At 40.3% G+C, this 26,515-nt stretch overlaps 1 protein-coding gene across 7 annotated transcripts; it reads right to left on the reverse strand.

Annotated features, from left to right (window-relative positions):
• Positions 1–236: 236 nt before the first annotated feature.
• LOC134867261 (alsin-like) lies at positions 237–26,515 on the reverse strand. 7 transcript variants are annotated; one of them, XM_063887691.1, is made up of 41 exons: positions 26,361–26,515; positions 25,565–25,674; positions 24,931–25,091; positions 24,455–24,679; positions 24,101–24,291; positions 23,940–23,972; positions 23,647–23,841; positions 21,675–21,799; positions 21,348–21,556; positions 20,953–21,040; positions 20,426–20,610; positions 18,668–18,836; positions 18,137–18,233; positions 17,812–17,889; positions 17,011–17,238; positions 16,485–16,656; positions 16,007–16,202; positions 15,489–15,554; positions 15,137–15,293; positions 14,522–14,653; positions 14,080–14,208; positions 13,385–13,408; positions 12,392–12,462; positions 12,063–12,129; positions 11,470–11,648; positions 10,079–10,144; positions 9,692–9,790; positions 9,103–9,267; positions 8,820–8,931; positions 8,243–8,320; positions 7,866–8,002; positions 7,360–7,515; positions 7,077–7,191; positions 6,582–6,739; positions 5,638–5,736; positions 5,285–5,467; positions 5,132–5,177; positions 4,928–4,989; positions 4,270–4,419; positions 3,962–4,058; positions 237–3,138 (listed from the first exon to the last, which is right to left on the reverse strand). In XM_063887691.1, the coding sequence occupies exons 2-41, from the start codon at positions 25,582–25,584 to the stop codon at positions 3,100–3,102; spliced, it is 4,959 nt and encodes a 1,652-aa protein (XP_063743761.1). In that variant the 5' UTR covers positions 25,585–25,674; positions 26,361–26,515; the 3' UTR covers positions 237–3,099. The 7 variants fall into 7 exon arrangements, with proteins under 7 accessions (XP_063743761.1, XP_063743764.1, XP_063743767.1 ...); XM_063887694.1 differs by having other exon boundaries at positions 24,101–24,285; positions 25,565–25,693; XM_063887697.1 differs by having other exon boundaries at positions 5,285–5,464; positions 20,435–20,610; positions 25,565–25,693.

The raw sequence follows: 26,515 nt of genomic DNA on the forward strand, positions 1-26,515 counted from the left end.
CAAAGAAAATGTAATTATTGTAAATAGTTAGTCGAGAAGTTGTGATGAGCACATACAGCTCAGTGGTAGAGTGTGTGCTTTGCATGTACAAGGTCCTGGGATCAATCCCCATAATATCCATCACATATGAGTATAATATAAATACAAAGCATTCTATAAATTCTAACACAACACTGTGAGATATTCAAACATATTTGTGGATCAGCGCTGCCTTTCAAATAATTGATCAGGACACATTTCCAGAAGTAAACCAAATTTATTGCCTTTTTTCGGAGTAAAAACATTTGTATTTCTCATTTAGCATTTATCCATCAAAATGAACTGCAATCGATTCCTTTGATCATCTCTTTCTACAAATGTATGAAGTTGCAAAAATATAGAATTAGTTAGAAAAATAGTAAACACAAGTCATAACTTCAGTCAGGTTATAGCCTCATAGTGTGAAACCTCTGAGGAATGTAGGTTCTTACCACAGACATGTTTTACACGTTTGAGCCCAAACACAATAAGCTATGCGAGCTTTGCATTACTTAGTAAGATTTTAGAAATCAGAACTATGTTTTTTAAGTCATTCGTTTTCATTAAATTCAAGTAGAACATCTGCAGGAAAATTGTTGATGTTGGTCTTAAACATGCGAAACATCTGCAGAGCGCTTTAACCACAGAGATGAATTGTTCTCTCATTCATCTTGAGTTGCTACATCACATGTATGTACATCACACTGCAGTGGATTAAATAGTTAAAGAAGAAAACTGTCCCAACACATACATCTCTTAACTCTTAAAAACCTTGAGTAACAATAAATACAGTACAAACATATTTCAGTAACGCCGGAAGAATCCAACAGCTGCTACCCTCTTTTAAAATGTAAATTCTGACTCAATAGGTCTGATTTATTCCAGTTAACATAAAAACGAGCTCTGTTAATACTCAGTAACATGAGGCAGTGAACGGGTCGAGTCTTTATCACGTCATAGTGTTTTATAAAATGTCTTTAATATAGAATTTGTGATTCTAATATATCTAGTAAATAATTGACATTGTTTTCTTTTATTGAAGTAACATTACTTTAATAGTAAATCTGAAGCCGTCTGGGGTTTTTAAAGAACAAATGCTGGTGCTGTGACCATTCTGAGAGACGAAAAAGCTTTTTGATTGTGACCATAAACGTTTAGCCAGAGTAAGCTATTTAAAAGAGAACTGGAAGCTATTACTTTTATGTTTTGATGAGATTTAAAAATGTGATACTTTATCAAACACTTACAAATGGATTAAAATATTAAATCTGATAGAGAGAAGATAAGTGTAACCTGGGGTTTTCTGTAGCTAATTGGCTGCATTAAAGCACACAGTGATCGAGAATCATGGCATAGATGTAAATTACTTTTCCGTATAACTCAGTGCAGTAGTTCTTAAGAAAATAGTGACAATGCTTAAAATGTGCTATGCAGCAATGTGAATAAACCCTTAAGAGAGATTAGATGCATATCAAGTAGTTTTTCACTGAAATCTACAGAAATGTCCTTATCTATATTTTTTAAGGTAACAAATTTAAGAAAATGTGACACACTTTCCTAGCGGTTTACTGATTCAACTAATAAGGTGTCAGTGCAACATTTTAGGCGTTCCTCATCAGACTTGTTCATATTTGCTTGTTTACACACACCATACACACACACACTCACTCCATAGAATTACAAACTGAGGATTGAGCATTTTCCTAATGCTCAGCTAATCAGTGTTCCCTCATTAATTAAATATGGTAAAGAGGAGAATCGGTTCCCTCTGTAGTGACATGGCACGGTGTAGTAGCTGGTCAGACCTGAGAACGGCTTCATGGTGACTTTCAACATGAAGCAGCAGAGTGCCGTTTGGGTTGTAGTGCTCAAAATGAAATGACTAAAACACTGGGACAGGAAACTGAAAGATTTTATAATGTGATGTTTGGAAATCCTTCTGCTGCAATTAAATGTGTTAAGTTACTTTAAGCAGGCAGAAGGGATGCTACTGAAATGGAGTGTTTGTATGAGAACAAATAAGGTTAATTGGCATCTAATTAACGTTTGCAGAAACCGACTGGAAGTGAAGCTTTCTGACCCAGGCACTATTGTTGAGAGTTAGATCAATCAAACCCCAGGTTTGTAGACAAACAGTCTACACAGACCAGTTCACACAGACATTAGACTCACCAACTTTGATCGAATTGAGTTGTTTTTTGTTTAAAAAGTGAAAACCTTCTTCCAGTCTGCCCTCCAGCTGCTCTCTGACTGACCCGGCTGTAACTGTGTCTCCTGTCGCTGCTTACAGAAAAGTTATTAAATCGTCACACTACTGAAATTCTACAATTGGTATAGTATTCTCAGGCGCAAGAACCTTTTTTACAAACCCCAAAGCAAGTATTTTCCGTTTGTTTGTCTCAAATGTCCATGCTTAACAAACTGCAGTTACCATATTCAGTTTACTGTAGGCAGTTATTCGCTGTAGGCTTCATTTAATCGCATTTACTGTTAAATTAGACACGTGGGAAGACAGAAATCACAAGTTCCCTTTGAGGAGTGCTTGGTCATTAAAATAATATCTACATCATATTTTTTTTACTCAGATTTGTAGTTACGAGCCTCTTACAGTAGGTTCCCCTTAAAATCTGATCATATTTCAGCCTTCATGAGTGACGTGGTCTGTCAGTCCCCTTTGAGTCGTACACAGCACACTGTGACATCTACTGAACGACATTTAAAGTGAAACACTGTGGAGTAATGAGAACTGCACTGTTGATACACCTTTGTGAGACAACTGTCTGCATTTGTTTTCATTGAATAAACTCAGAAATGGAAACGATGTATTAACAAAAAGTGCATCTTATCAAATGTGAAGACTAAAGTGCAGCGTTCTAAAATGAGCAGAAGAGGGCGATGTTTACTCTCCTTTGAACATGTGTCTTTCATAAACAAGAAAGAGCTTTGGCTGCTGAAACCTACTGAAAGGACCCACAGTGAGGGAGCTGTCTGAGGTTATCCCCCCTCTTCTGGAAGCTCCTGTGCGAAGCACCGCTGCTGGCTGTTCTCTCTGTGCTGTTTGACGGTGTGGCCTCTTTGCTCTTACATAGCCGACTCCTGCTGGATCTGAATGTAGCACGCCTGCAGCACATCAATCGATGATTAGGTGACAAAGGTATAATGACAATTTTAGCTATAAAATATGAAAAGCATTCTTTAACATCTCCAATGAGTTTTCTTTATTCTGATATAGTATTTTAACTCTCATTCTGTTTTCACAGCAGACCAATCATCACCACATTTTTGCTCAACCATAAGCGAAAAACTGTAAAATACTATACAAAAGTACTACAAAAATAAATAGTGGTAAATTCAAGATTCAATGGTTTTATTATTATATGCGTAGTTATGGCGATGAAAATCTTAGGTCTTGAACTCTTCCAACAATGCAACATATTATATATATATATATATATATATATATATATATAGGACATAAGACAAAATAAATAAATAAAAATAGTGCAAAATGAAACAGAGTAGGATCAATTACAATAAAACAGTGTGGGTTATGTTGCAACCCGCTCCACAAGTAGTGCAGATGAAGTTAATTCTGAGCCTTATAAATAGGTCCGATAGCACCTAAGTGTTTTCAGCAACCAAATATTATAACACAATATTTCCGAAATCTGCTGACTAACAGCTCTAAGGAAAAGGTTCTACTCTGAAATACATCATTTAAAAACAGTTTTCCTACTTGCTGCCAAAAACTGGCCTAGGTATAGTACATCAATCTTAGACAGAATCTTAACGTCAATTATACTCTTTATTTTTGCTTGTACATCTCCTCCTAAAAGGAATGAATTACATTCCAGTCCAAGGTGTATTTCCACCATAAGTATATATATGGGTGTGGGTGTGTGTGTGTGTGTGTGTGTGTGTGTGTGTGTGTTGTGCGTCCTACCTTCAGCGTGGTGAACATTAGTCCCATCTCCCCGTGCTGAACATTGGGGTCCATCAAGTCTTCAATCAGACTGACCTCAGCTCCCAGGCTCCTGATCCTGCAGAGCAAACAAGTTCAGACACCTGCCTGCAGCCTCCGATCATAACAATCCAACCATAAAACCAAAGCCTCTCATTCAAAGTAGACCTGGACCCTTATAAAATACAAACTGGCTACATCAGCTCTAAGTCCGAGTGATAACTGAAAGACATTATCCAATAAATAAACAAAATCTTTGTGTGAGTTTGTGCGTGTGTTTAGTCACACACCTCGCCCTGAGCACCACATAGAGGAAGAGAGGCAGCAGGTCGTCCATGCACCACAGGAAGTTTCCATCCAGCATGGGTTTCACTTCCTGGGTCATTTCCTCAAACGTCCTCTGGATGACGAGGAGTTTGTCTGACGGGGTGAAGGTGGTGCTGCGTGTGTAGGGGGACATGTTTTATTAATACGCATAATAATAACTTTGAACGTTGGTAATGGTTCTGAGTTGTTATACAAATAAAGACTGTTGCTGAAGTATTTTGCCAAAGTTTGCTGCATCAGGCCCAAGAGTTGAGGGGGTGTTGGTTTTTTATTTGTAGTAAATCTATTAAAATGGGACACTTGATTCATGCATCAGTTTGCCACCCTGTGATCACAAGAAATGTATGGAAAAATCAACAAATCAAAGTATTATTTTCAGGTCTTTGCAATCCAAAACTGTCTGATTTCATGCCATTTATGATCCACAAAATCTGTCTCAACCCTTGATAACAAATACTTTCTGCCCAAAGAGCACGATGTATCCCTGGCTTTGTATCACAAAATACATCGACTGAGATGGGGGCACAAACTCAAACCCCATGGGCCTAGATGGGATTCTTTCTTTGTTTATCTGCTCATCACATGAATGAGTTTGATGATGTCAGGTGGGATGGCAGCTACCTGATTAGTTGAAGTGTCTCAACAGCAGAAACAAAACAGGCATCTTTACTGCTGGATACAATCTGTGGTAAAAGTAAAGAAAAGCCGTTTTAGAGGACCATTCAAAAGCACACTTTGAAAGATGAGAGGAGCAACGTTGGTGGAGGAAATGCAGAAAGGACAGAACAAGTAGAAGGAGGAAAAAAGTAATATTTAGAATCTAACCTGCTTTTTATCTCCAAGGATCGACATCCACACTGGCCAAAACTTCCTAACAGTGAAACAAAAAGAACAGATGTAGGTTTTAGAGGTGATCGTCATTTTTTAAGGCATTTTAAATCAAAGGCCTGTGTGAGTGTTTTGGATGCACACACTCACTGCTGCACTCCCAGGAAGCTGAGCAGCGATTGGTCGGGCTGTTTGTTGAGATGGAGGATGCGCTCCCAGTACAGGGCGTCCTCCTGCTCCTCCTGCAGGCAGTACAGGGTGAAGAGAGGTGGGTAGAGACGGGGGAGCAGCTGAGGGAGGAGCAGCGAGGAGCAACTCAACACCATAACACTGCTGGAGGAGGAGGAGGGAGATTAATGTCTAACGTGCAATACAACCCAAGTATTTTAAAAGCATTGAGATGAACAAGGTGACAAAATCATATTCAAGTTAAACATATCTGATTAAATATCCATCATTGTCTCTGTGTGTATTTTTATTTATGTGTTTGTGTTGACACTCACACTTGGTCTGCGATGTCAGCGTTGTGTTTGCCTTTAGATGCAGCGGAAGGAGGGTCTGGGATGATGCCGCCATCCTCTGGTAACCCTGGGAACAGAAACCTGCAGGCAACAGTTTTGGTTATGAAGTGTTTGTAAATACACCATGCAAAGTATTTAGACTGTTCCAAATATCATTTGTCTACTTTCAGAGTTTTTTTTGGATAGTTTCGTATGCAGTTTTCTGCACCTGTTATAATTGTACATGAAGCATCAGAAACATATTTATTTCAATTAAATGTTTTGTTATTGTGCTCCTGTGAAATGTGATACGAGGTGCTGCTGAATTGCTGCAACAGCGCATAATTCATGTAGCTGCGTGCTGCCCTTTTTGTTCGGCAGTGGGAGAGCAAACTGTTTTTGGACCACAGTGAAATGTTTTATTAAAGCGTATCGATCACAAATGTTAATTTAGACAGAATATTTAGTTTGAAATCATGTCATGACTTTACAACTCTGTGAAATAATTTGAAATGTTTGGATTTGAGTCGGGAACAATCCTCGCCAGCCATCACTTGATTCCTAATCCATACCTTTAATATTAGTGATGCTTGATTGACATTCAAATGTTAATTTAGGATTTGAATGTCACTGTTGGATGGATGAAGTTTCGAGGGGGGGGTCACTGCTGATATTTAATGTCGCAGAACAAAGCATGATCGGTCTCTTAAATGAGTGTCAACCAACAGACCTTATTTCGAGCTATTTTCCAAAATTCTATGGAGAAATCCCACCGGCTCTGAGACGAGGGAACCGGAAGAGGTAAATTGCTAGCTCACTTCCAGGTTTTAGACTTGTTCCGGCACCACTCTATTCGGTACAGTTCTAAACAAGTGAACTGACTGCAGGTCTGCAGAAGGCTGTGGTCTGAGCAGTAAAGAGGTGAGAGGCGTCCAGACTTGATCTACCTGACGATACTGTAGAAATGTGTGAGGAAGGCCAGAACCTCCTGCACCGCCTGACGGAGCAGCCTGCGGTTCGACCCCACACCGACGTAAGTCATCCTGTAGACCGTCACCAACGTCTCCACCAGCCAGCCCAGAGGGTGGTGAGGGGTCTCACAAGCCTGATACACCACACACACACACACACACAATTCATTACTATACCAATTATACCATTGTGATACCACGACCTGCTATAAATCCAACCTTAATTAAAGTTTAAATGATTGGCTTTTATTTCAGAGATGCTTACTCATTTAGTTTGTGGTGCTGCTGACTTATAGTACGTTTTACTAAGAAGTATTTCTAATAATTTATCTATCAAAATAATAGAAGAGTGGGAAAAAAGTACCATTTGTTTTAACTCATTTATTGCTGGACTGTTGTGTCTATATTGCTTTAAATGCTTTCTTCTCCACAAGCAAAGATTATTAAAAACACTGTCGCACATCCACCCACCTTGCTGAGGTACCTTCGTATGTTGTCGTAGTTAGTGGTGGTCACTGGTTCTCCGTGCTGGGGAATGAACTCCAAACACTCCAACACTTTACTCTGAGACCTACTGAGATTTATGCTACAGAAACACACACACAGACACACAGACACACAGACACACAGACACAGACACAGACACACACACACACACACACACACACAGTCACTCACAAATATAGAGCTGTAAAGCCAAGTAAGGTATTCACTATTTTAATTTCCTCCTGTGTGTGTGTGTTGCTGTATGTACCTTTGTCGTCGTGCAGTTGTTATGGTAACAGCGATGTTGTCCCAGGCTGCGGCCCTCTCTCCTCTCCCGGGAGCGTCACAGCCCAGGCGACTCCAGCACTCATCGAACACAGAGAGCCACCTCTGAGATGCAGGCACCACCAGCTGGCCCACTTTGCTGAACACACACACATTTGAACAGTTTTAAAATAACACAACATGAGGAAGAGTTAAACAAAACTTCTTGGTCACATGCATCGGCCGTACAATAGAAAAACAAATCAAACAACCATCAAAAAGGCTCAGGAATGAATATACACTAACCGCTCGAACACTTCAGGACTAGTGCATTCACATGGCATTTGTATATTTTTCCATCTTTTATTTAGTTTTATTGGGGACAGTCATCATAAAAGAGGATGCTTTATTCAAGAACATCAATTAAGGCTTCAAATTAAATATAGGTGGTACGGTCCTAAAAACGTTCAGGGTAATTCCATGATAAAAAGAGTGCAGAGTAATACTCACAGCAGGATGCTCCTCTCTCTGTTTTCCGGTTCTTCTACGGACGGTTTGGTGTACGTTCCCACCACTTTCAGCCCGGACGTCCACTCTCCACTGAACTGGCCCTCCAGGCAGTCCCCGTTAGCCATGGATAAAACCCCCTGAAGAAGAAGGGAGGGGGAGAGATGAGTGTGTATGATATCACATTAAACGTCAGATGTTCTTGTGTTTCTGACTAAGCTTCTTGCTAGTTGTAAACCTTCTGCATTAACAACGGTGAGATGTTAAGTTGGAATTAATTACAAAAGGACAAGTCACTATTTTAAATCCTTACTTATGTAACACGGAGACCCATAACATGACAAACACACATCCAGAGTACACCGATCAAAACAGTTTACCTTCCCGTTGACAATCCAGTCATCAGAAAACTCCCCATATAAAGCTGTGTCGTCCTCAGACACCAACAGACCTGGACCCTGAAGAAAACAGTAAATATATAAACCAAACATATGATTTAATCCATTTTAGCTAAGGTTAGGTTAAGGTTGTTATGACAAAATCAAAGCTCAGATCATCAAGCATCCTCATACAAGTTGCTGTTATCCCCAACTTCCATCTCTTATATCTTTAGTATATTTGTAAGATAAAAATGTATAATATAATATATAATGTTGTGTGATTATTAGCAATATTTATATGCCCAAATTATACTGGTTACTCCAGGTTTAAAATGCACACTTATAGCACATATAGCACTAACTCACGCAGACTAACTTTTTAAACTGATGCTGGCACTTCCTCAATCTGTGGCGGACACTAAAACATTCAGTTTACTATGTATGCCAGAATGATGAAGTGCATCATTTAAGGCGGGCATCACACCATGACGGACTGCCAGGTTGTTGTTCTATACACATATCCACTTTCGATGTCTTTGAATTTGTCTTTGATACCCCAGCTTTAGAGGGAACTTACACACATCTTGTTGTCTTTGAACGTCCCTTCATAATACACACCGCACTGAGTGACAACCACAGCGTTGCCGTGGCGCTGCTCGTCCAGCCACAGACCCATGTATTTCTCACCTCTGGGAAAATCACGAAACAGTGAGAATTTGCCAAACTAAAACTGAAGTGGATCATTTCATATGATTCATTTGCAGACTAATAACATTTTGAGGTCATATAAAGAACACGGTGCTCTCCTGAAATGTCCTTTTTATGACTTGTCATTTTATAATTTGCACAGTAAATCAGACCTGGTCATGTCGTCGTAGACTCCGTATCCTGACTTCCTGTCATTGACCCACTGGCCAATGAAAACGCTGGAGGAGTTCTTGGCTAGTTTACCGGAGCTCAGCATGCCGTAACCGTGCCGCTGATCATCACAGAAACAGCCCTCGTACACCTGGCCACTCGCATACCTGCGCAGAACCCGCAGAGAAATGAACACACACACAGACGGATGATATCGTTTTGTGGTTTTTTAATGGAGTATTAGAAAGAAAACTTCCCTCTGTAAAAACCTTTGTCAACAAAATGAAACAAGAGCTTCCTGCTGTTCTGTTTTGGAAATGTATGCAAATTAGCCTACATTCGATTAGATAAAGGCTCATTTGACGTATTAACACATGACTTTTGTAATACATGTAATAATGTTCTTAATGTAAGTAATCAAATGTGTGTTATTGTGATTTGAATTTAAATGTGTTACTCTGTTCACTTGTAGTGTCTCCCTTAACATCAGCCCTGGCGTTTGTGCCTAAGCAATAACAATGCTGATAAAGACATGAACCCTTTGTTTTGGTAGAGCATACAAAAAAAGAATGTTAAAAAACATGTACTGACTTGTACTTGCCGAAACCATGGATCTTGCCACATCTCCACTGTCCTTGGAAGCTTTCTGGCTTATTCAGCACTTTGTTGGGTATCAGACACTCTCCGTAGCTGAAAATCGAAAGAACAATTGCAGCGTAATATACAGAAATGAGTTTTGTTTTTGCTGGTAATCACACAGATATAAATTGCCACTAGCTGGTTTAAGGAGATACTGAATGGTTTAAACCCAACAGAATTAAAAATCAAAGCCGGTTACCACCACTATGTTGTGTTGCTGAAAGTATTGAAACAATATAACCTCTGATCACAGGCCTCTGTAAAAGGTAGAGGGTCATTTTGGGAAGAAATAAACACATCAAATATTGTAATATTCTTTCACCACGTTAGGGTGCTTACCCTTCCTCCTGTCCATTCTTAAAGTTCCCTCTGTAGGTGCGTCCATCTGGCCACTTCATGGTGCCTCTGTAAAGACAAATTCATTTAAACATTCAACTATCTGCACAGAGCCCATTATTACAAAGGTCTAGAATCAACTTGTATCTAGGGCTGTCACTTTTTGAAAAAATCACAATCGATTTTTTTAGGCTTACATTTTCAATGAATCGATTGTAGAATCGATTATCCACGTCTATGTTTCAATTTTCAAAATAAAGGCCAACACACTGCAATTAGGACGAACGTAAAGAGGGCGCAAGAGACGTACAGGTCAGCATGTCTGATTATTTATTGCGTGAAGTTCGTGTATAACAAACAGGAGCATTCTCGAAAAACAATAAGCAGTATGGACTGCCGTAACATCAATGACGAAAAACATTACTGCAGGCTTCTGGCTGTTTACCATTATAAATATGAAACACATTTCACATAGGCAGGCGATTGTTAAATAGCTTGAAAATAAAACTAATTCACTTGAGGACTAGCTAACATAAAAATAGGTTGAAAATATTTCACTTAGCCAACACGCAGGATCGCTACATTCCCCACAACAGACAGTGGACTAGAACATACTGAGTCTGCATATGCCCCCTCATAGTTGTAGTGCTGCTGTGATATGGGAACTCACGATCACACAGTTTGCATACCACTTTGTCCTTCCGCATAGTTTTGCCTTCTGCCCAAAATCCGAAGTGCTTCCATATCAAACTCCTCATGCGATTATGGGTTATCACTCGTCTCTCATGTCGCGCAGGTTGATCACCGTTGCCTTCCATTTTTTGGCAAAACACCAACCCGCGGCAGCCGACTGACACTATCAGGCTGTTTCCGGTGCGTAAAATTGGTGGGAATTTACTTTTTAGCCCTCGCAATGCCTACTGCACTTTCGGAATTCTTTTCTTTTCTGCTTGTTTGTGAGTTATGTTAATAATAATCACAATGAAATAAAATGTTTTTTATTTGTTTAATTTGTAAAAAAAAATAAGTTATTTGGTAAAAATCGATTCCCTCTTTCGAAACGTGTGTTGGTCGCTCCAATCGATTGTACAATCGATTCTCGAACGTAAACTGACAGCCCTACTTGTATCTAACATTTGACTAATAATTGAATGAAATGGAGCTGAACTATTGTCCCTGTGGTCACCCTAAAACCATCTTATCACACCCCACAGTCAGGAGCATTCTCAATATTCTTTCTTTATGTCCAACAGTTTGTAGTAGTCTGTTGGAAAACAATGTGCATACATTTCAGGAACACACCAATACAGTATGCAAACACAACATCCTTTTAGATGCTGTGGCTGCAGAGATGGAGATGAGATAGGCTCACAAACACGAAGCAGCTCTCTAACCTGCCATGAACTCGCCCTGCCAGCCAGGCCCCGGTGTACTGGGCGTCTTTAAAGCGCCCCTCTCCATTGAACGTGTAGGAGGCCGTGCGGGACATCGCTGTCAACCCGGGCGACGACCCCTGACCTGCTCCACCCAGCACCTGATCCACCGCCTGGTTAAGAGACCGTAGCCACTTATTCTGGAGGGATGGACAGAAAGCAAGAGAGAAAGAAGAGCCGTTTAAGAAAGACGCAAAACCAGAGCGGTGAATTCTGAATTAAAGATCAAAAGAACATATCAGAGTTACATAACTGGAGTGCCTCCATCTGCTGAGGAGAAGACATTTTATCTTCTCTATGACAGAATATGGAAACTCAACAACTGAGCAATAAAGCAGTCCAAGGTCATATTTTAGTTAACATCCCTTCATTACTGATCACTTCAACTCTTTATACTTCTTAATGATGAAAAACATTCTACAGCAAGCAGGCTTGAATTGCTCACAATACTGCTTTTATATCGAGACATGAAACAAAGCTTGCGAACAAAATGTTGTATAACACTTTCTAATGACAAAATAAATGGGTAGTAAGTGTCTAAACCATAAATGTACCTTCTCTTGTGGGGTCGAAGCCACCAGGGTGAAACTCTCCTCCGGGCATGTAATCTTGATGGCATAACTGGTGAGGAAATGAATAAAAAAATAAGTTTTCAACTGTTTCAAATCAATCAGGGATAAGACAGACAGCTTAACGATGGAAGATGTTTTCATGATCCACTTTTACAAGCTTTATTAAACTTCAGACCTGGATGACCCCACTCTGAGTCTATGGCAGAGGATACAGTATTACTGTACAGGTGGGGGTCAGTGAGATGTCTTTGTGAGATGTATTCCCTTTTCATCATCTTACACATTGATGGTTTCAAATGCAATAAACTCACAGTCCGCTGCTGTCTTCAGTAACTGGTTTCACCCACAGACAGCTCAGAGGGTAGATGTGATGCGTGGAGAACTGCAGAGACCGAGCAGAGGTTCAGGTGTTTGTATGTTTTCAGAAATTATGAAAATGTGGATGATGATCATTTAAGTTTGTCTGTGTGTCTTCAAGTTATAATAACAGAACACATGATATGAAGCCAAAACAGAGAGAGAAACAGGACAGGTTTCACCACTATCTGCTGTCTATTAACACACCACCCCACACCAAACAGGGAGGAAGGCAAACTTTTCGTCAGGGTTCACTGGTAAACTGTTCTATAGTGAAGTACAAGGGGAAAACACACAGGAAAGGTCAACAGTAAATATATTTGAATCCTCCAAGATGCCCCTTGAAGCTGGTGTACTTGTCTCTAGAATCAGAGTTTTGTGAAAGCTAGAATTGAGCGGTGAGATGCATCCTTACACTAGCACGAGCTACTGTAACAATGACCTTTTGACCACTAGCTGACGAACGTCACTGTTGCTTCTAAACACAAAATCACACACACAGCAGCACAGTTTAGAATCAGCCCTCAGGAAAACGTGTACAAAATAAATGTAAACACAGGATTTCTGCAATGCTAAGGAGTGCAAAATTACAATGCCCAATATGTATTTAGCTAGTCTACACTGATTGGCGTGGATAGAAATGACCAGATAACACAATATTTTCAACAAATAATTGCCCAAAAATATTATAATCCTTCATGAAAGTAAGAGTTATTCCGTCTCTCGGACTGAAAGACATGAGATCCAATCGAAAAAATGTAATTGTTTTTGCGTAAACAGTCCCTTTAACATTGCATATATTCCTGCATTATCATTTTCTTATTGATTTACTAATTCCATGTGAACCTGTCAGAGTGTAAGCACTGAACTGAGGCCAGCCACCCATGCTGCTGCAGCACAAAGCTCAGGGTGGGAGAGTTTGGGGAACTGGTGTCAGATATACTCACAAGGCTCTGAGAGGGAATGGCACCCTGAGTGAATGAAAGATACAATGTGAAGGATAAAATTTAATGGAAGAACACAGAAGTGGATGTCCAGAAACACCAGGAAGATGGATCCAGAGGAAGCATTGTCCAATCTCAGATTCTTTGAAATGTTGATATTTTGGGTGACTTTCAAACTCTACAATTTATGCATAAAGTTAAAAAAAAGTTGAGCGAGTTAGTATGAACTAAGAGGGATTAGATTTTTGTTTAAACAAAGATTGGAAGAATAAAAAAAGATCATTTGTGGAATAGATTAAAAGGAAATGAACATCTGCAAAACACTTCACAAATGTAAGATTATTTTATTTGAAGATATACATTTAAAATACAAAATATATTTATATGAAACTGAGGTATGAACACTCGTGTTTATAGTATTTTATTGTTTGGGAATGTTTGTGAATATATATCTACATTACTTATTATTGATAATTTACTATTTTATTTAAGTGTATTTGAGTTCAATAAGTAAAAAACTACCGAAATCCAAACATATTGTGGAGTTTATCTAATGTGTGGAAAGTGGAAGTTATTGCTTACGGTTAGAAAATGTAAAAGTGAACAAGTTTATTTTTAAGGTTTTCAACAGATGGGTCACCATGGAAAAATCTGGCTATTTTTTATAATAGATTTTCTGTGTTTGCATGTGTGTGTACCTGTGTGTGCACCAGTGTGTCATTGAACAGGATGAACCAGTGGTTGGAGAACCGCCCGGCGTTCTGCAGAGTCAGAGATCTGTTGCTGCTCTCGCACACCACACGGCGCTGCGGGAGGCGCAGGACCTCCTGATGAACACACACACAGGTATGTTTTCTGGTTAACATCTCACAAACTGTTGAGAGATGTGTATTACACTTTACAGTAGATATGCAGTAAAGAACATGCTGCATATGTGAATGACAACCTAGAGACTAACTGTATAACTATACCACTTAAGAAAACTCAAAAAGTTGGTGGTTGTGGTAGTGGTTTGAAATCTCAGAGATGAATACTTTCTTTATCTTCTGTGTATCATAGTTTGTTTGGGAAGGTAAGAACTCTTTTCTTACCCAAACAGATCAATCAGCTTTAAATAACTTAACAAAGAGTTGTGCTCACTGTAGTTTTTCCAGAGTGGTTCTTCCAGAAGAGGAAGGTGGTCTCAGCCTCCTTCTTCTTCCTCAACAGGGACAATGACAGGGAGTCAAACTGATTGCAGCCCTGATGGAGGGACTGATACTCTGCAGTTAACTGGGGGAGGAAAATAAAAAAGTGAGAGACTTTTAAATACGTTTTTTCTTCTTAGGACATAGAGAAAAGCCCACACGGCCAGCTCTTTCAAAGCTATAGCTCCATTAACACATCTAGACTGTAGTTCATATGTAAATACAGAATATGATAAACTGCAGTGTTATTGAAATCTATTATTATAATACTGGCTCAAAAGGTCCTTTTTTTCCATGTACTTAATTTACTGCTTAATAACAATACATTACAACTGTAAATATCTTCATGAAGCATTTATCTAGGAATAGGTGATGAAAAATCTTTTTTTTAAAACACGTTATATTTGAGCCAATGCAATGAAAGTAACGAAGTCCATACATCAGTTTTTAATTTATGGGAAAGAAAGACATTTGGAGAAAAGGGAAGAGAGAAATAATAAAAGGAAGATGGAAAGAGCAAAAGTGCAGATAGAAAGGAGAATAGAGAGCGGAGGGTTTCCTTTCTCACCACATCGAAACAGGCTGCCAGTTTGAGCAGGACGTGGCTGTACTGGTGCAGCTGCTGCAGCGGCCGGTAAAACACGGACACCAGATCAACGTCACCACTGACGGACTGGTCTGCACACAGCTGAGCCAGCACTGTCTGCTGGGACCCTAAACACTCACTGGACAGAGGCACAAAACAAAGACTCAAATTATTTACAGTACATAACATTTGTCTGTTAGGTTGATGGGAGCTTTTCTATTCTTGATGCATATGACCACATCCAGTTCAAAACGTACAATTTGTTTGGTTATTTAACCTTCTCGTGATCATCAGCAAAATAATAAAATGTAAAGAAAAAAACAAAGGATCTTACTGTGAGAGTTTATGGAGTGATCGGAATCCACCCATCACCTCAAAGTTACCTACTGAAGAACAATACCTACAGAGAGAGAGAGAGAGAGAGAGAGAGAGAGAGAGAGAGAGAGAGAAAGAGAGATGTCAATGTGTGTTTTCATTTAATTTCACACACCAGATTCAATATACAATGTAAAATTAACTACTTCTGTAAGTCATAGCTGAATTCATTGTACCTATCTCATAACTATTGTTCCATCTACTGTCAATATAAACTCTGTAAGCTTTACTTTTATTTGCTATAGAAAGATAGTGACACCTTCCTGGTTTGTGTTAAACCCATGTACCTGATATTCCACATTCGTGCAAACACCAAAGAACATTATACTAAATATTAGGTAAATACGCTTACAGATTGGCCACAGTCTGGACAAAAACAATTAAATATATATATATATATATATATATATATATATTTGCAAGGAAACAAACATGAAAGAGAGACTTTGGGTGCTGAGACGAAAAGGAGATCCTTACTCTTTATAAATGTCCTTAAAATGCTCGGTGTGGGTCAACAGGGGAAGGGCTGTGACGTCCGAGCTCTGCACGTCATGCAGGAAGTAGCTGAGTGACGTGGAGTGTCGACCAATCAGAACGCTGAGACGAACAAAACTCTCACACAGAGAGAAGAACAGGTGCGTGCATGGCTCACCTAATGACGGACACACACTCTCTGTGGAATACACACATATAAGGTTGATGTAGACACCATTTCCTAAGAGTAGATTCTCAAATCAAGCATCTACAATTTCACAGATGATTTGGTGTATTTTACAATGTTCTTTTTCCATGTGCCACAATTTTATTTGCTTGAATTGACATTTAAGAGGAACATTACATTTCTCATATTTAAAAAGCCCCAATAGTAAGGGTTGAGTGGTGCAAATACAGAGTGATACAGCATAGCATTAGGCGCTTCTCATCAAAGATGGAGCCAGTAGAGAGTCCCTCTCACCTTTGTTACGCAGCGGTGTGAGGAGGAGCTTCGTGGCGCTGCTCAGCCAGCAGTAGAAGTGTCTCTCTCTGGAGGCTAGCTCATGGATGGCCGAGATGAAACCCATGACATTCTGGTCGGCCAGCACCGCACAGCGCTGGCCTCCGCTGCACACACTGCTGATGTAACCCATCTACACACAGAGGGGAAATAAATCTTAGCCATACATTCACAGCATGATTGTTTTGTTTTCTTTGATTCAAGGGCCTCCTCTTCGTTGCTTTTAATATTGTTTCGCAGCATCTCTTGACTTTGTGTGATGTATTTTTACCAGATTTCTAAATTGCAGCTGTGAATGGCAGTTTTCTGCAAATATCACTATATATGCGTAACCTTTTGTCCTTTAACCCGTTCTGAAGGATAGTATGAGAAATATGTTAAAATAAATACACTCCAGTGTTACAGTTGGAAAGTGCTCCTCGATTATCTTTCTTGTTGTTAGCGCTGTTAAGAGGAACCACAGCAGTTGTGTTTTGGAAATACAAACCTCCATGCAGAAGGGCAGCAGGTTGGGTCTGACTGTGTAACTCTCTGCTCTGTTGGGTGACGTCTGGCATGACCTTTGACTCTGCTGTGACTTCTGACTCTGTGCTGACGTGTGTTCTTGCTGCTGGCCGCAGTACAACAGGACCGGCTGCACACAGTCTCCATCAGCCAGGAGGAGGGAGTGGCTCTGACCCGCTGACACGTCCCAAACCCGAAGACCATCAGACAGCTACAGTGGCCAGCGAGGGACAAAACACAAACTTCTATTAGGGTTATTTCCTGCTTTGTTGTAGATTTGTTAGCATAACAAAACCCAGATTACTTGTTATGCAGCACCTACACTGCCTGATTTGGCACAGCCTGGAAATCTCGCATATTTTTAAAGAGTCACTCTGCTGTAAGTAGCAACTGTCACTTATCCCCCAATTTTTAATCCGGCAGCCCCAAGGACTACACTTTACACAATGTACAATTGAAATCTGTGGACTTGTTTCATCGTCAATGAAAGGATTCAGTGAGTGCAGAAGATGATGTCATGGGAGTTTCCATACCATGCAGAAGAATTACGGCACATTGACATACAGTATCTCTTTTCCTGTTTCTCTCTTTGTTATTTCTGCTCATTTGTATTCATATGTACTCGTACATTTCTGTGTCGGGAGGAATTATTTGATTTATAAACTGTAAAGTCTAAGCATTTCAAGAAATATATCAATATATGATTAAAAAAAAAACTGTAAATAGTTGAGTCCCGGATGAATGGTAGAACAGACATGACTGTCAGTCAGACAGATTGATGTACCTTTGTTTGTTGAGGTACAGTGACAGGACTGTTGACGTGTCCGAGCTGTCCACACATGTTACTGCCCCAGGAGTACACCTGAAAAACAGGAGATCAGTGAGTCGGTGTCCATGTTTTTGTACAACTGTGCATCTATGTTAGTGGGAAACCATTTTACTTTGGTCGTCACTTCTTTAAAGCCTTGTATTATGCTTACTTTTTAGCCTAAAGTTACATTCTGGTTAAGTTATGGCCAGCAGTTGTGATGACTAACGAATAGTGTCAGTTGTGTCAAATACACTACTCATACAATAGAAGGTGTGTGTGTCTGCTGTGTGTCTTTTACCTGGCAGTGGGCGGTGAGGGCGAGTGAATGGTGTGACCCTGCAGCAACTTTGATCACCTCCTCGCCGGTCAAAGACTTGATACACAGAGGTTGGAGTCTGGAAACACACACACACACACACACACACACACACACACACACACACACACACACACACACACACACACACACACACACACACACACACACACACACACACACACACACACACACACACACACACACACACACACACACACACACACACACACACACACACACACACACACACACACACACACACACACAGTATAGCCAAAGTACATTTACCATTAGTAAATCAAATGTGAAATGTACGAAATCAAACTTATTAGTTGGACTGTCTATTATAAGGAATTGTTTACATGACGAACTGCATGATGTCTTCACATGCAGCAACTAAACATTGAATATCCAAATCTGCTGGAGGAAAAACTGACAGAGATGGCTTAATGTGAAATTATGATTTTTTATTATTACTGAGATTGCATGCGAGTGTCTGTGTGTCCACACCTGGCGAGCTGATCTCCGTGGCCCAGTTGCCCCTCCGACCCACGGCCCCAGCTCCACACTTCTGTCTCCAGAGACGGCAGCCCGGCTCCAGCCTCCTCCAGGGCTGCGGCAGTGGTCCGACCGGCAGAGGACGGCCTGCAGACACAAGGCCTCCCTCGCCGTGGAGACCCTGGAGGAAAATATACATATGAGCATCTGTCAACGCAGCAAATGCAGTTCGTCTTTAGTATGTAACAACAGCCACTTCAAACAGAGGAGGTGGATGATTTGTTTTATACTGCAGGGTAAAGGAAACATGACCAGAGTCACATTTCCACACATAGGTTAACATATAAAAAGTGTAACATGACTCTGTAGCATGTCTATGTTGCCTTTCTTCCACAAATAAACTGCCCCACAGTTAACAAACTGTTTTTTTTACCAGCCTGGATGAATGGTAAAACCAGGGCAAACAGCACTAAACTGGTTTGGAATGCACACACCCTAATGGGTTTGTGAGATCCTCTTGCACACACTTTTAAAACCTTTTGTCGTTAAAGTGGCCAGCAATGAACTGTGTGCATTTTTTTATATTACATAATATTAGGAAATCACAGGAATAGAAAGGAAATAAATAAATATCATGGGAAGTGCTGTGTGGAACATCCTAAAGTACTAAACTTATGATCAGCCACACCGGTTAACACAGGTTATACATTATTTACTGCTATTCAATATGTAATTAATACATAAAGATGTTAGCGAGTACTTACAGTACATTGAAAAAGGTCTATATACTGGATTGTTTTATGATGTGCGTTACTAATGAGGGATATCACTTTGACACTTTGTAAACTCTGGTCAAACTGGAAAACAAGAAGATAGTCTGCTGCGTCTGCTAATCAGAATTTTTAGTCTAACCATAAAAACATTACTGGATTTTGAACAGACATTTATTATACTATAGATATTCATACCTTAATTTGCGTAATAATTCACGTTATGAGTAGACCCTTTAATGTCACCAATACGTTTTCTGATTTGTCATGTGCAAGTTTTGATTTTCTCCAGAGAAGTAGTTAATCATATCTCAAAAGAAGCAAATAATGTTATCTTAAGATATCGTTTTTAATTGTAACAAGTGAGCAAGTGTATGCTGTGACCGTGGCTTTTTCAGGAGACCTATTATCGTCCAGTGCGTCAAAGTGAAAGGCAAACACGGCAATAACATTTGTATCTCTCTTCCTTGTTAGCCAGGCTGCAACTTCTATGAGAAGAATGTTTCCCAGTCATTTTCATGCAAGTGTTGCAGTCAGGGCGTTGTTATGTTTTACCTATTTGTGACGCTACTTGCCACTTAAAATATTTCATGGCCACTGCAATCCCACTTTCAAATGCTGTAGGTGTATCCTTCACCCGTATTTATTTATAGATTTTATCCCACATTTTAGCTCCTTGGTGTGTTTGTTTATGTATGTGCTGTAACTGTTTCTGCATTTGACTAATAGCCCCTTGGGGGATTAACAAAGATGTTTCAAATTTGAGAGATTGAAAAAAGCAATCCATGCTCTGTCAAAATCAAAGTTCAAAACGTACCCTACCAGGAATATAATGTTAATTAGCACATGGCTTAATGTTTCTTTGTGGACATCTTCTTCAGTCTTTACGCTAAGCTAAGCTAATAGCCTCCTTGTTTCATGCTTATGGGTCAGGTATAAATCTTCCTATCTGACTCGTTGCAACAAAGTAAATATTTCCCAAATGCAGTCCACACCCTACCATTCCTACCACGGGTGGGTGTTCCAGGCAGGGAGCGTCTCCTGTTGGCTGCTGCGTTCCCCTTCTGGTTTATATTTGTGAGACTGGTGCTTTTCTGCCCCTTTAGTGCATGTTTCTCCGCCTCCAGACAAAGCCGAACTTCTTCCAAACACACTGGGGAGGAGGAATACGGCACGGCCCCTCCACTGTTACAGTAGGAAAGCAGATCAAATATTAGGCAGCAAGTACACTGTATCATACATGTGTATATATGCTGAGAACCATCCTGGTAGGTGGATACTGCACAATAACTGCGTTTATGGTGGTTACCTGCATTACAAAATCCCTGTATTAAAATGATATAATATTCTTGAGTCAGGTTTGCCTTATTTTTACATAAATGAAACATAGGTAAAGTGTTAAATAATTTACAGATCTACGAAAATTGCAATTCAAAAAATGTTTCTGCTATTTTACTGTCAACGTCTCAACACAATATTATTTGAAAATGTAATTCACTGCCTGTACTTCATTAAAATTGGCCTTACTTGTTGGTTTGACTCTTAGTTGGTGAGTCTTCTTTGTAACTGGAGGTCAACAGGTCCGTGGAAGGAGTCGAGGAAACACAGCTGTCATCTGGGAAGATCAATGGCAAGGAGGAAGTGAATATAAACATTTTAGAGGACATAAAATAGATTAAATGCTAAAGGACAAAGCAACAAACAATGGTTAGAAACAGAGGAACGTAAAAAGGAAGACTCAAAAGCGAACACACAACGGGTCAAGCAAAGCAATGAATAACCCAATTAATGAGTTGAACACAGATAAAGAAAATATTGAAAAAAAAAAACACAGGGATGAAGATATAAATGAGGTTAAATACAAAAGAACAAATAAACAAACTTATAAATAAAGACAGGAGAAAGAAAACTGATTCACCAACCTGAAGTGTAACTGCTCAGTGAGTCAGTGTCTCCTGGTCCGGTGCTCTGGTGCATCTCCAAGGGCTGACTGGAGAGTTTCTGGAGGAGGTTACTAATCTGCGTTTCATCAGAGAACGCAGAGTTCTTATTGGCTCTCCAGCCTGACGGTGGGTGAGACTTGGGGCTGCTGTCTGTCTCACTGAGAGGGTGCCCAACTGCAAGATTAGTCCTGAAGTTTTGCAATGGAGGAAAGAAAAAAAGAGAAGGTTTGAAAAACAAAAAAAGACTATATGCATATATGTTAAAATGTAGGGATAAAACAACCTCATGATTATAAAATACCGTACTGTTTAGTGTAAGATTTGTCATCTTCAAAATATGGACATAAACCGGTTGCAGAGCCAGGGCTGCTGCCAGCTGACCTTCCCCCAGGATGCACCCTTCGTCTGGGGCCTCTTCTTCTGGGAGAGCACTGGGGAGGCAAATCATAGAGGGGAATCAACGAAGGCTGAAAATCTAAACTTTTTAAATTAGCATAGATATTAACAAAGAGCATTTTCATTGTCATATTACATCCTAACAATAATTTGCTTTATTTGTAACTCATGTTATAGTTCCTCCCTGTATGAACTACATACAGTCCAAAAAGTATTTGATCCCGCATCAAGTGCAAACTGCTCCTCCCATTAAAATAATGAGAGAGGCCTAATTTTTCAGATAGGTTCCCGTCAACTTGGAGAAAGAACATAGCAGTGGGAACACCACAACCACGTGAAATACATTAAAGGATTTCCTAAACAGACTAAGATTTATTTAAATCTCCTGGTAAAAAGTATTAGGACACAAACAACCGAAACTGTCTGGCTCCCAGACTGTACCTTCTTCATTAAAGGTTTAATCTCACTGTACCTCCACATGATCTACCTGTGATTTAATGTGAAATCTTTTTGAAAACTCTTATCTATAAGGAATACCCGGGGACAGCCCAATTCAGCCACTCCACCCAAACCTCTGCTACAAAGCCAGCATGAGCCCTGTCAAAGGAGACCAGATCCACAACCAACCTTGGACGCCTCACTGTCCACACTGTGACTGGGCAAAACTGAATTCAAGTAAGCCACTTAGTGTTCCAAAGAATAATGTGAACAAAAATAAAAATGGATAGGCACTTCAAGCATGTATTCATCAGATCGACGACAGCAGATAGTCAACAGTGGGAAGAAAAGAACAAAGAGAACGGTTGACAAAAATCCCCAGTACCCACACTGCTGGGCCTCCCCACTGGACATGCCCTGTCGTCAGTGCAGGACCAAACTAACACGAGTCACCATCTCCAATCAAACCCCCACACGCAGCAGACAGGGACTCAATCCCTCGCACTTCCAAAGAATCACCTGTCCACCTAAAATACATGCCAGGGAAAAATGTAATTTTAGAGGCTACTTTGGTAGATCAAGAGTTGATTAAAGTAGGAGAATTATATGGTTACAGATGTAACAACCAAGCATAAAAACTTTTTGGTTATAAAAAAAACTCCTAAATCTGTGTTTTAGGAGAAAGAATGCAGAGTTGCATCCAAGACACCATACCTACTGTGAAGCATGGGGGTGGAAACATCATGCTTTGGGGCTGTTTTTCTGCAAAGGGACCAGGACGACTGATCCGTGTAAAGGAAAGAATGAATGGGGTCATGTATCGTGAGAATTTTGAGTGAAAACCTCCTTCCATCAGCAAGGGCACTGAAGATGAAGCGTGGCTGGGTCTTTCAGCATGACCATGATCCCAACACACCGCCAGGGCAACGAAGGAGTGGCTTCGTAAGAAGCATTTCAAGGTCCTGGGAGTGGCCTAGCCAGTCTCAGATCTCAACCCCATAGAAAATCTTTGGAGGGAGTTGAAAGTCTGTGTTGCCCAGCGACAGCCCCAAAAACATCACTGCTTTAGAGGAGATCTGCATGGAGGAATGGGCCAAAATACCAGCAACAGTGTGTGAAAACCTTGTGAAGACTTACAGAAAACGTTTGACCTCTGTCATTGCCAACAAAGGGTATATAACAAAGTATTGAGATGAACTTTTGTTATTGACCAAATACTTATTTTCCACAATAATTTGAAAATAAATTCTTTAAAAATCCTACAATGTGATTTTCTGGATTTTTTTTCTCATTTTGTCTCTCATAGTTGAAGTGTACCTATGATAACAATTACAGGCCTCTCTCATCTTTTTAAATGGGAGAACTTGCACAATTGGTGGCTGACTAAATACTTTTTTGCCCCACTGTATATTTCTTTAGTTTCTTCTTCATGGTGTATAGTTACCTCGCCTGTCATGACTTCAGTCAGCTCCACACCCAGCGGACAGTATTGACCGGCATCAACTGCAAACTGCTCCTCCCTTTCAGTCACTGAATAATGAGGTGACTGCCCCCGCTCCCTCTTTTCAGAAGGATTCTGGGTCTTCTGTGGAGGTAAACTGCGAACCATAGCCAGGCTGTGGTAGGCACCACAAGCCACCTGTTGAAAATAAATAAAGAGGATATTCCTGGAAACAGACTAAGAGTATTTTTTTGTAATCTAAACCTGGCAAAGAAGATATCAGGAAGAGAAACTACCTGAATAACATGTCTGCCTGCCAGATGCTCCACCTGTACGAGTATACATAAAATAAACAGAGTTTTGAAATGTCTCACATGTACAAACATTCAAAAGCACTATTGATCTACCAGTGGTGGAATTTTGAATGCTGAAATTCATTTAGCGTTGCACAAATTACCTTCTTAGGTCTCCATACAGGGAAGGTACTGGTGACCAGGCCCAATTGGCAGCCGCTGCCCCACGCCCACAGCTCGTTCTGGGCTGACAAAGCCAGGCTGTGTTCCCGTCCAAGAGCCAGATCCACAACCCGAACCCCTGCTGGAGGAACGGCCTCACTGTCCACTACTGTGACTGGGCAAGGCTCTGAAACTTACACAGAATGTTCCACATAGTTTCTCCCAAACTGTAGTAATTGATAAAAACAAAAAAAATGATAGTGCACTTTTCAAGCAGAGGTATAATGGACAGATCGACAGATAGGACAGATAGGTCAAAGTGGGAAGAAAAGAAGAAAGGAAGAACGTTGACCAACCTGTGATGTTTGTGACTGGGCCCCTCTCAGTCAGCCCACACTGTCCTGCAGTGTTCTCCCCCCACATGAAGACATTGCCCTGCTCGCTCAATGCTCCGCAGTGAAAGCCACCTGCAGCCACACGGATCACCATCCTCCCAATCAGAGAGGCCTCCAGCACGGGAGCAGACACCGGGATGCTCAGATCCCTCCACGACAACTCTCCAAAAGAATACACCTGTCCACCTAGAAGACAGCAACAGTGGAAATAGATGTATTTATTTTAAAGGTCTATCTTAGGGTAGAAATATTTAGTTGATTTTAAAGTATAGGAGAATTATATTGTTAAAGATGTAAAGCAACCACAGCTGCGTTCATACAGCAGTAACTTTAATACAATCCCGCCTACAGATATACTGTAGATAAAAGAAAAGTCTCCCTTAACAATACAAATGTTTTCTTATCATTATAATATCATGTAATATTGACACACCCACCCTGAGTTAGCAGGAGTCCATGGTGTTCTCCAAGGGCCACCTGCAGGACAGGCCTGGACAAGGGCACTCTCCCCGGACAGAGCTGCGCAGGGGGGCCCGCTGACTGCCATGTGTGGAGCAGTCCTCGCTCTGGAGGTGTAGGGGCCTGTTCATCGGCAGGGCTGCAATATTATGTACATGCAAATGCATCACAAAAAATAAGCCTGAAACCAGCCTCAAATAGACATAACCAGACTATGGTTCAGCCTAAACACATGTGAAGTACAAAATGAACCTGTCAACCACTATCCAGGTCATCAAACCACCTGTAATATCTCATTTTGAATGTAATGTGGTTTATTGACATTCACATAAGTTCTCTCAAAGTTGGATTAAATTCTAACACATTTATCCGTAAACCTCAATTTGGTAATTCAGCACCTGCAGGCCATGACATGCAGAGATAAGTGGTCCATTCACACGTCTATTCACACATAAGGGAAACAAGATTTGGCATCTTGTTTTGGTATTTACATTTTTCCAGTTGAGGTTGCTAAGGAGATATAATCAGGACAGGGTGTGTGTGTGTGTGTGTGTGTGTGTGTGTGTGTGTGTGTGTGTGTGTGTGTGTGTGTGTGTGTGTTCATGCATTTACCTCTCCTCTCTGTTCTCCATTACTTCAAACTATCCATTCCAGAGGACAGTGAAGGCCTCTTTGTAAACATGTTTCCAAAGCTCTTGTGTTTTCTTGCCTGGCTTCAAGCTCTTAATATTTGTAGAACAACTGTTGATAACAGGAAAGCAAACATCAATATGAAGACAGACGAGAATTATTTTCTTTATCATGTTTTCAAATAGGAATGCACTTTTTAATGTTCTGTTGATATGCAACGGTCCCATAACAATAAGCTTGAATTTAACTTTTAAAATAAAAAATGAAATCTGAATTGACCCAGAACATTTAGAGACCTTATTATGAATACACTTACAGTTCTCATCAGTTTGAAAAACCTCAAAAGTACGATTATAGTGAGAAACTAAGAATTTAACTTCAGGAATGGAGGTTTGAGATTGTAATGTCAGTCCCCGGGAGGAGTAGGAGTGGTTTATTTAATCTTTACTGGATAATGCTGACATGTCCCCACAGCTCAACACTCAGTAAAACTATGTGAGAGCTTTGTCATTGTTGATCAGTTTGTGGTAGGTCTACCGTTAAAGCCTGTTAGTAAATTACACAGAGATTAGCTTAAAAATAGCAGACATGTTCTGTCACCGAGTGAAAATAGAGACCGTTGTTGCTATCTTGCCAGCATTACTTGTGTGAACTGTTCAGCATACAGCGATATTAACTCTCCCATTACCCCCTTGATGTGTGTAATAAGTGTGGGTAAAGCTAATAGACTGAAGCTGGTTAGCTTAATGCTACCGCAGCTAAAGCTAACTAAACTTACCAACTCTCGGTTTGAAGTCGTCGCTGCGACTTTGTGAGACTGCAGCTTTGATCATCCGGATAGCTGTGTGCTGCTGTAACGGCAGAAACACCGAGCTACTAAATGTACTTTTTATTCAAATCAGTGCAGCGCAGTGAAAGCAGAGTTGTATCTGA

The sequence above is a fragment of the Eleginops maclovinus genome, chromosome 7 (assembly GCF_036324505.1).
Source record: "Eleginops maclovinus isolate JMC-PN-2008 ecotype Puerto Natales chromosome 7, JC_Emac_rtc_rv5, whole genome shotgun sequence".
Lineage (NCBI taxonomy): Eukaryota > Metazoa > Chordata > Actinopteri > Perciformes > Eleginopidae > Eleginops > Eleginops maclovinus.

Bases quoted from the DNA above. Each gene is read 5' to 3' on its own strand.
- LOC134867261 (XM_063887691.1), bottom strand. From the start codon at position 25,584: ATGGAGAACAGAGAGGAGAG. The intron at 8,932-9,102 runs GTCTGATTTACT...TGATTTTCCCAG, and splicing joins GTCTACGACGACATGACCAG to AGGTGAGAAATACATGGGTC. The intron at 4,059-4,269 runs GTGTGTGACTAA...TTTGCTCTGCAG, and splicing joins TATGTGGTGCTCAGGGCGAG to GATCAGGAGCCTGGGAGCTG.